At 36.0% G+C, this 10822-nt stretch overlaps 1 protein-coding gene across 1 annotated transcript; it reads left to right on the top strand.

Moving 5' to 3' along the window:
- Positions 1 to 2581: 2581 nt before the first annotated feature.
- LOC120355917 lies at positions 2582 to 2944 on the top strand. Its single transcript, XM_039444669.1, has one exon. It carries the CDS (start codon positions 2582 to 2584, stop codon positions 2942 to 2944), a length of 363 nt encoding a protein of 120 aa, XP_039300603.1.
- The last annotated feature ends 7878 nt before the right edge of the window (positions 2945 to 10822 follow it).

Below are 10822 nucleotides of genomic sequence, written 5' to 3'. Positions count from 1 at the left end.
CCAGTATATATTGTAATCTACATAAATAAAGTACTCAATCAATCTCTCTCCCTCTCACTCTCTCTCTACGTAAATCGTAATAACTGCGTCTATATCAACCTCTAATTGTTGTCCAGCGCTATTATTCAAACTTATTTATACTCCATACAAAATTACTTTAGACTTGGAGAAATATGCTGCGCAGAGAAATGGAGGGAGATCAAATCAAATCAAATAATTTATTGTCAAAACCACCAAGTGTCACAACAACGGCAATACAGTTTACAGCAGTAACATAGAACAATAGCCTATTCATAATATGCATATAAAACACTAGCCGTCAGGATCAATTCGCTCGCCATATCCGTCTAGCAAGGGGGCTCCGCCCCCTGGACCCCCGACTGGATCGTCCAAGATTGAGATCAGCAGGCTCGCTTCGCTCGCCTGCATTTTTATCATATGTTAGGACAATCCAGTCGGGGGTCCAGACTAAACGTCTGGCTAAACGGATATGGCGAGCGAAGCGAGCCTGACGGCTAGTAATATAATATTTCCAGGAATAGCTCTGATTGAAGTAGTAGTGCCCAATCAATTTTTCCGCGATAAATGCAATTCAATCTTCAACTTGGTGCCAACCTAACAAAGTCAACTCAATTTAATGCCAACCTGACAAAGTTATTAGTTTAGTTGCCAGTTAACAACTGTTGGGGGTTGGTAGCACTGCGCTACACGGTTAGTTGAGTGAATGGATTGCTCCGTAAGTTTTTGAAAAATTAAGTATGTTAAGTTGAAAAACGAATTTATAAAGTGTGTTATCGTAGTTCAAGTATAAATTGTGATACCATTCCTGAACATCCAAGCTTCAGAAATCGTAAGTAGTTACCGTAGTTTTGTTGAAAGCATAAACATTCTCCACAGAGACGCCATTCTCTCGACGCCGGCATTCTATTACATTCTATGACAGCAGCTATTTTTAGCGTAGTCAGAGATAAGGAGTCGAGTGCAGGCGAACACTGCTCTACCTACCTACCTCATGCACGAGAAAGAGGCTACAAGTCCATTTCTCAAGGATGGGGTGGACTCCTCATTAGTTCTCAGAAAGAAGACTCATTCCAGTTATAAAGCCGATAAATAACTATACAGGGTATGAATTTGAAAAAAAATCGGTCAAGTCATTTTTGAGAAAATCGTGAAAACACATGTTTTTTTAGTAATTATCCGCCATTTTTCTCAATAATATTACGGAGCTCCTGAATTTTCCCAGAAATGAGACTCATGTCAGTTGATAGGGCTTATAAGTAGCTATCCATGGTATAAATTTGAAGAAAATCGTTGGAGCCGTTTTCGAGAAAACCGTGTGAAAAACATGGTTTTTTAGTGATTATCCGTAATTTTCTCAATAATATTAAGGAGCTTCTGAAATTTTCCCAGAAATGAGACTCATGTCAGTTGATAGGGCTTATGAATAGCTATCCATGGTATGAATTTTAAGAAAATCGTTCGAGCCGTTTTCGAGAAAACCGTGAGAAACATGGTTTTTTAGTGATTATCCGCCATTTTTCTCAATATTATTACGGAGCTCCTGGAATTTTTCCAGAAATAAGACTCATGTCAGTTGATAGGGCTTATAAATAGCTGTCCATGGTATAAATTTGAAGAGAATCGTTGGAGCCGTTTTCGAGAAAACCGTGAAAAACATGGTTTTTTAGTGATTATCCGCCATTTTTCTCAATAATATTACGGAGATCCTGAAATTTTCCCAGAAATGAGACTTATGTCAGTTGATAGGGCTTATAAATAGCTATCCATGGTATAAATTTGAAGAAAATCGTTAGAGCCATTTTCGAGGAAAAACGTGAAAAACATGGTTTTTTAGTAATTATCCGCCATTTTTTCCGCATATTGGATTGAATTTTATTGAATTTCTTATTGTCGGGTCCTCATGGTATAAGGACCTTAATTTTAAAATTTCAAGTCAATCGGTTAATTAGGAATGGAGTTATCGTGTTCACAGACATACACACATACACACACACACATACACACACACACATACACACACACACATACACACACACACATACACACACACAGACCAATACCCAAAAATCATGTTTTTGGACTCAGAGGACCTTGAAACGTATAGAAAACTTGAAATTGGGGTACCTTAATTTTTTTTGGAAAGCAATACTTTCCTTACCTATGGTAATAGGGCAAGGAAAGTAAAAAGAACAAAAGTTTCCATGAACGAATTGAGTTTAATACGCTTTGCAAATTAGCAAGATACCATATTAGAAAGGATATTAGGACATTTGAAGACAGAATTATAAAAAATGTATTGGACACCAGTGGATCAACAAAGAAATTGAGAAAACAATTGTTTGACGGTAAAGAATGGAAAGTTGGAGTCAAAGATAGACGTGGCAGGATTGTAAGGAATAGGAAAGGTATTTCTGAAAATGCTACTGAATTCTTCAGAGAGCTATATCGGGACACATCTGAGAGCGCTGTTGTATTGGAGCAGATTAATTTGCAGGAAGAAGTACCAACAATTGAAGAAAGTGACCTGAAGACAGTTGTAAGTACTTTGAAAAGCAATACCATGGCAGGAGGCGATAGGATAACAAACGAGATGCTGAAAGTACTGTACTCGATCTCTTCAGAAACAATAATCAGTCTGTTTGATAGAATCTTCAGTGAACATTCGGTACCTCAGCAGTGGAAAACATCAGACATAATTCTACTGTTCAAGAAAGGAGATCAATACGACATCAACAACTATCGACCAATAAGCATTTCATCTTGTTTCGGGAAACTCTTCATGAAAATGCTACAATATCGCCTACAACCAATTATGAATGAGCGTCAACCAGTCGAGCAGGCGGGATTTCGAAGTGGATTCTCAACGATTGACCATCTTCAAGCAGTTAGTCAACTCATAGAAAAATGTGAGGAATTCATATAGGTGTCTGCTTGGCCTTTATTGATTATAAAAAGGCATTTGATAGTTTGAAACATGCATTCCTCTTCACGTCGCTTGAAATGATTCCAACAACCTTCTTAAATATAATAAAGGATGTATATAACAATAGTACAGCACGAGTAATATCAGATTCACCAAGAGAGATCTTCAGCGTGCAGAAAGGTGTGAAACAGGTGACCCACTCTCGCCGTCTCTCTTCAATGCCGCTCTACAAAACATTTTTAGTGGTCTCAAGTGGGATAGGTATGGTTTGAATATCCAAGGACAATATCTAAATCATTTACGTTTTGCGGATGACATTGTTCTCATCGCCAAATCTCCATTAGAACTAAAAATCATGATAACCAGCTTGGCTGCTGAAAGTGAGAAAGCGGGGCTCATTATAAATCCAGGGAAAACACATCTCATGACTAATAGGGAAACAGTAGACATAACACTTGATGGCTGCTCATTGAATTGGTCAAGAGAGATTATTTATCTAGGACAACTGATTGCTTTCACTGACAGAACCGACAAAGAAGTGAAACGTAGGTATGCAATTGCATAGAGGAAATATTGGTCATTGAAAAGTATTCTCAAGAATAAGGAGATTAGTACTGTTAAGAAGACACATATATTGAAGACTTGTGTTTTTCCCGCGCTTATTTACGGCTCCCAAACCTGGGCGTTAAAGAAAGCAGTACTACAGAAAATAGCAAGAACTCAAACGGAGATGGAAAGAAGTATACTGAACGTAAGGAGGCTAGATAGAGTTAGGAATACATCCATCAAGGCGATAACAAAATTGGACGATGTACTGAAGACTATCAAGACTCTGAAGTGGAAGTGGGCAGGTCACGTCGCTAGATTGGAGGATGGCAGGTGGACGAAGAGTCTAACTTTGTGGAAGCCCAGCTGGAGGAGAAGGAAAATTGGACGACAACGATTCAGATGGGAAGACGACATTGTGAAAGTGACTGGGGATAGGTGGGCAGTGTATGCAAAAGATAGAGATAGATGGAGGAACCTGGGAGAGGCCTATGTCCAATAGAGGACCTGGTTTCCACAAATAAAATGATAAGAACATTTTTGCATTTTCTTTTTATTTAATCTTGTATACTAATAATGGAGTTTGGACTATTTGAAAAAAAAGCTAGCTAATTCAGTAATGTTATTTAATATTTTCAGTTTAGCAAAGATGTTCATTCTTTCTACATATTATTTTGTATTATTGTATAGTGTTGGGAATCAATAAAGGCTTTTATTATTATTATATAACAACTGTTTCGAAGAGGTACTCTATCTAGATTATAGTTCTATAGTAACATATGATATGGACATTTCAATTATAATTAAGAGATTGTGAGGAGAAGAATATACATGCTGAAAGACGAACTTTAAACCTTTAAAAACAACCCTTAGAGTTAAAATATTGCCAAAAGATTTCTTAGTGCGCCTCTAAAGGGCCAACTGAACATACCTACCAAATTTGAACGTTTTTGGTCCGGTAGATTTTTAGTTCTGCGAGTGAGTGAGTGAGTGAGTCAGTCAGTCAGTCAGTCAGTCTGTGAGTGCCATTCGCTTTTATATAGATGAAATCAGTCAGCCAAGTACAACAAGTGCTCTCAATTACAACACTCGTCCATCGATTACAATGAAATTCATGGTCAGATTCTCCAGACTTTCAGTAAGTAGACTTTCAGTAGTATGAACACAACTGCAATATGCTGATTAATATGATTCCCTTAAACTTATTCACCCATAAAATAAACAAAAAACTTACAAAAGATATTGATGAATGGGTAAAAACTAGAATATTTTTCAAAATAGACTTTTAATCATAAAATTACACATAGTAGATTGATTTGGTGAATACCTAAAATAATATTGTGATTCTGTGAATTTCAACAAAGTTCTTTTTTTGTGATTCAGTCAAAAAAAAAAAAAAAATCTTCCAATGATTTGAACTGAACTCATTGCTAGCGATCAGACACGTGCCTCTGCTAGCAATTATTGCCGGTAAATGAGTACAACTGGGATTTCAGTTATGTTATAACTAATTTATTTTTATTATTTCTAGAATAGAGTATATTCTGAATTTCTGTATGATGTACCCAATTATTATGTGAATTTGTAATTGTATAAATCAGTGATGGATAGAGTCATAGAAGCGCAGTTGCCAATTTGTCGATTAGAATCAGTCGAGTCAGTGCTTGCAGAGAAGAAAATTGCGGGAGGAAAAAGGCGACCAAGAAAAGGAATGACAGATAGCTCAAAAATTATTGAAGAGTTATGATGAAAGAAACAGAGAAAGGTCACGTGAGATGGGTAAATGAATACTGTAGCTAAGGCATACAAGGTAGAAGAAGGTAGGAAGTAGAAAGATAATCCAGAAAAGCAGATAAGAGAGTGCGTGTGGTGACATTCTAAAAGGGGGTTTGTCATTGGAAAGTCAAAGATAGGCCTAAAACCTGGTGAAGCGGAAGTCACTACGCGGAGACGAAGAAGAAGAAGAAGAAGAAGTAGAAGAAGACGGAAGGATCAAGGATGTAGGATGTAGAAGACAAGAGGTACTTACTTTGCTGTGCGATCTGTGAATTATAGATGAATGAGAGTTGAGTGCCTGGTTACCTCTGACTGGGTAGTATCATCTAACATACAGGCTACACGTCACTGCAGTGTCGTATTCTTTCTTCCAATGTGAAAAAATTACAGAGGTAGAATTGGCTGTGGACCACTCCTATTTCTTCTTCTTCTTCTTCTTCTCCCACATCTTCTACTTATTTTTATCCTTCTAAAATAAATAAAGTCACCCCCAAAGCTTGAGACTCCAAAGCTACAATAGTTCCGTGGAGCAAGTACATCTCATCTGCAATACCACCAGGTTCTTACCAAATATCTTAATTTACACCACTACTATTCTCTGTAAATGAAAGACAGAATCTTTGTTACATTGGATCGTAGTTCATACCCTACTCGTTACTATTGACAAAATTTCGTTAACTCAAATAACCCAATTCTATTTCAACTTGCTGAATAAGACAAATATTGTCTTCCAATTAGATATCAACTTGCTGGGAAGTGTTTGCAACCAAATATATCTTGATTTACATCATTTTCAATTCTCAGTAAATAATGGAGTCAATTTTTGTTACATTAACAAGGTCAGTATTGACGCTCCTAATTCAAGTATCTTAATTTACTTTGAACTTACTAAATGAGATCGGACAAATATTGTTTTGGAATTAGATATCCACTTGCTGGGAAGTTTAAGTTTGCAACCAAATATCTTAATTCACATCATTTTCAATTCTCAGTAAATGATGGATTCAATTCTTGTTAAATTAACAAGGTCAGTATTGACGCTCCTAATTCAAATATCTTAATTTTCTCAGTAAATGAGACCCGACAGATAATGGCCCATAAGAATAAAATCAGAGCAAATGCTCATGAGCAAGAGCATGGATCATAAGGTTTTGCTCATGAGCAAAAGGTAGAAGCAAAAGCATTTGCTCATTTTTATATGAATAAGCTTCACCTTATACTCTTACCTTATGCTCCTGAACTCTGGAGCAAATGCTCACGTATTTTAAAGATTTTTCATCAGCTGATTCGCTTTTGTAGCCTTACTTTGTTTTTATAGCTCACGGAAGCGCTAAATATGCAAGTAGGGGGCACCGCTTGTGTTTGCCTCGTCTGCTCTGTTTTCTATTTATGAATAGAGTTTTAGGTTGGTTGAGTTTAGAATTTTGAAATAATAGCGTGAAAAAATGTCATCTCTATAATAATCTTCAGCATATAATATCAATAGCCAGCCTTCTTATAATCGTCTAGACTCTCATCTTCTTAAATGCAGCCTATTTCCTATTTTGTGATGGCTATCTTGATATCAGGTAGTCATATCTTTTGTATTTATTCTTTTGTAGGGATAATGGTGATATATATCTTGGTTGAATCTAGAAAGAGTTTTATAGCTCTAAACTATTGGTTGTGATCGTATCTGGTATAGTTTCCACTTCCTCATACGAATTAGTTGAGCCATTTTACTATGAGCAAAAGGTGATAAGCTGCTCTAGACTAGACTCACCCTCTTTGAAGCATTTGCTTCAAAAGTTGAGCAAATGCTCTAGTTTATTCATACAGTTTTGAGTATAAGCTTTTACTCTTGAGCAAATGCTCAAACTATTTTTTTGATGAGCATGAGAAAAGGGTTTTGCTCACGTTTATTCATAGAGAATGAAGCAAATGCTCCATATATTAGAAGTATAAGAAAATGCTCAACTTTATTCATATGGCCCATTGTCTCCTGAGACATCCAGTTCCTGGGAAGTTTTAGTTTGCAACCAAATATATCCTAATTCACAACATTTTCAATTCACAATAAATGATGGATATAATATCTTTGTTATATTTAGAAGGTCACTATCGACAAATCAATAACGTTCTAATCAAATATCTCAATCTCTCATTATTAATATAATAACTTATAATTCACTCTAAACTTGCTAACTGAGATTGGACAAATATTGTCTTCCAATTAGACATCCAGTTTGTGCGAAGTTTGAGTTTGCACTCGGAAGCCATTATGGCTGCGGACCTAATTAGTTGTAGAGTACATAAACATGTAAGTCGGCAGGTTAGGCAAATGTTTGCCACTCTGAGAGGATTCCTCCAGCATGTAATAAATCAACAGTGAGGCCTTTCTCTTACTTGGAGATGCTCACTCACTCTCTCTCATTGTTTCTTGATATGTTCTCTCTCACTCACTCTCTCTCTCTTACTCTTGATTATGTTCTCTCTCTTTCCATCATGTTATTTTACATTAACTGATTTGTAACGCAAGAAATTAGGTTGAATTTTGTTTTGTGAAACACATGAATAGAGGAATCAAAATCTCTCTCTTGGGTTCTTTCTCTCTCACTATATCTCTTTCTCTTGCAAATTCATTACCTGTCTTTTGCGTGTTTCATAACCTATCTTCGCTCAATATTATTATAAAACTCTTCAGTCTGAGGGTTATACGATTCATCATGGTATAAAACATGAATGAAGGAATCTAAAACTCTCTCTCTCTCTCTTTTGGTAGAGCGTTAGTGAGAAGGATATTCTTATATCTTTCCGAAGAATGGACATTGATATGTCCAAAGCTCCGCCAATTTATGTAGATGCATAACAATATAATTATCTACGGTTATTATATTACAAATTGCTTTTTCATATCATATACAGTTCAATAATTATTTTCTTAGTCTATATTATGTAAATTCATCTATAATTTTGCTGTATTGTAAGCTATTGTATATAAGTGTATAAGCCAGTATATATTGTAATCTACATAAATAAAGTACTCAATCAATCAATCGCTCTTGGTAGAGAGTTAGTGAGAAGGATATTTTCAATATTGTATCCGAAGAATGGACATTGATATGTCCAAAGCTCCGCCAATTTATGTAGATGCATAACAATATTATCTATAGTTATTCCAAATTGTTTTTTCATATACACGCCAGTATATATTGTTGTAATCCACATGAATAAAGTACTCAATCAATCAATCTCTCTAGTGTCGTGTGTTGATGAGAAGGATACTATTTTATATCCTTTTCAGAGAGAGTAGACAATTATTTGTTGAAAACCCACCGATTTATGTAGTTACATCCCAATATTATAGTATCGATATTCAAATATTGTATTCAATCTTCATTCTGATTAAGAATAAGCAATTATTAGGGTAGGCACTCACCAGTTAGTCAAGACAAGACTAGTCACGATTAGTCGCAATACTTCACATAGCTGCATATGAAGCAACACACACCGATTAGTCATTGCAATTAGACATGTCTTCATAAGCAACTATTTGAAGTATATAATATTATTATCTAACGAAAATCCCAAATAAATGCTGCAAATCACCCCGAAGACCTCTGCTACTGCAGACATTGACAACAGAGTTAACAGCTAGATGGAAATTCGATGAGAACTACTATCCAAAAATGGATATGGTATGGAATGGTAGTATGTGAAGTATTGTGACTAAACGTGTCTTGTCTTGTCTCGACTAACTGGTGTGTGCCTAGCCCTATATTCAATCAATCAATCAATTCAATTTATTAAAACACACAAAACAAGACGAAACAAAATGACAAAGAATTACAAAACAAATAAGATACAATAAAATGCTACAAATATAAAAAAAACCATGGGCTTTGTGGTTGGATGAGTTGGAGAAAAGAAAAAAAGAGATATTCTCTACCAAACTCTTTTTCCATCCTCATCTCTCTCTCTCTATCTCTCCGCGTCTCACTTCCTGTCAGGAGATGTTCGTCTGAACAAACAACACCATAATTTTGAGGCTCGAAGAAGTAATTCTCAAATTTTCGGCAGCCATTAGGATGTATTGTTTTGAAAGTCAAATTTCTTCTCGCAAGCAAAACGCTCTGAGATGTTTGACCTTCGCTGAAATGTTGACTGAGAGAAAGATGAAATTACTGAGAGATGTTGATAGATAGAAGATGGGAGTGAGAGATGAAGATAAAGATAAAGAGAGAGGAAGTAAATTGATGCTAAGTTGAGCGAACGATTTACGAAACAAAACAGTTTCGCTCTCGAATACTGGCGGAAGGGTGAAACACAAACAAAGAAGTATTCTAATGAGACAGAGAAAAGTTGCAAGATGCGAGAATATTTTGTTTTAGTCGCGGGGTGGAAATTTACTCTTTTTGGAACAGACTTTGATGGAGGGTGGCTTGAAAACTGGAGGGAGATTAGGTGGTGAACATTGAGAGAATTACGGTGAGGGAAAAGGAAGAAGGAGAAGAATGTAAGAAGAAGTAGATGGAGGAATGAGAAGAATAGATAAATGAGAGGAGAATGAGAGGGGAGGGGAGTTATTTTTCCAATTTCATCCACTGATCTCCTACAAAAGGGGTTATGAATTTGTCGAATTCATACCACAAGAAAATGTGTGCTATCCTCTTGAACGATAGTATACCAGAAGAATATCTTAATAAGGATAATATAATATTGTGATACTTCATAAATCGGCGGTGTTTCAACAATTATCGAATCCCTGAAAAGGATATAAAGGATTGATTGATTGAGTACTTTATTTATCCTATTATATTGAGCGAGCAATTTCTGTATATCTGTTTATATTTTTATATCTAGTTATTTATGTTCAACGGATCTCGAAAACGGCTTCAACGATTTTCACGAAATTTGGAACATAGTAGGTTTATGATATAAAAATTCGATTGCACTATGTCTCATCCCTGGGAAATTTCGCTGAAGGACATGGAAAGGATAACAATTATTCATCCTTGGAAAAACAGATGATAATTTCGTCGTCTGTCGAAACAGAAGATGTAAGTGCCTGTGTGGGAGAGAGACAGAATTGTTTCCAGCTGTGTAATCAATCAGCGAGAAATATTATCAAGAAATTTTAATCGACCTGTTCAAAATAATCAGAGGCGAGGCGTCCGGTCATCTCTGGATTCGCCGATGACTGGACAGAAATTTGATATGTAATGTGTACATTATAAAATTGAACATATTTAAAATAAATACAAAAAAAGGTTAAGAAACCAAAAGAGAAACGTTTTTTTGCGAGCGCGCCAAGCTTGAATGAAGTAGACAACTGCATCATCAGTTTCATCCGTTCAATGTGATTCTCAAAAATATGCGATTCCAGTAATGCTATTATTTAGCATTGGTTACCACCACTCTTCTGCATCATCACTCTACCTCTCTCCGTAAACGATGGTGGAGATGGTGGAGTAAACGGTCAAAGTCATCGCTATTTTCTGCGATTCCACTGTTCCGCGCCAGTGTTGAAAACCGTACGATAATTATTTTGTTTGCAATTTGTTATAATAATTATTA

Source organism: Nilaparvata lugens, unplaced genomic scaffold, assembly GCF_014356525.2.
Source record: "Nilaparvata lugens isolate BPH unplaced genomic scaffold, ASM1435652v1 scaffold5232, whole genome shotgun sequence".
Taxonomy (NCBI): Eukaryota; Metazoa; Arthropoda; class Insecta; order Hemiptera; family Delphacidae; genus Nilaparvata; species Nilaparvata lugens.
The sequence above is the reverse complement of the archived record's forward strand: the minus strand, read 5'-3'. Positions and strand labels throughout refer to the sequence as shown.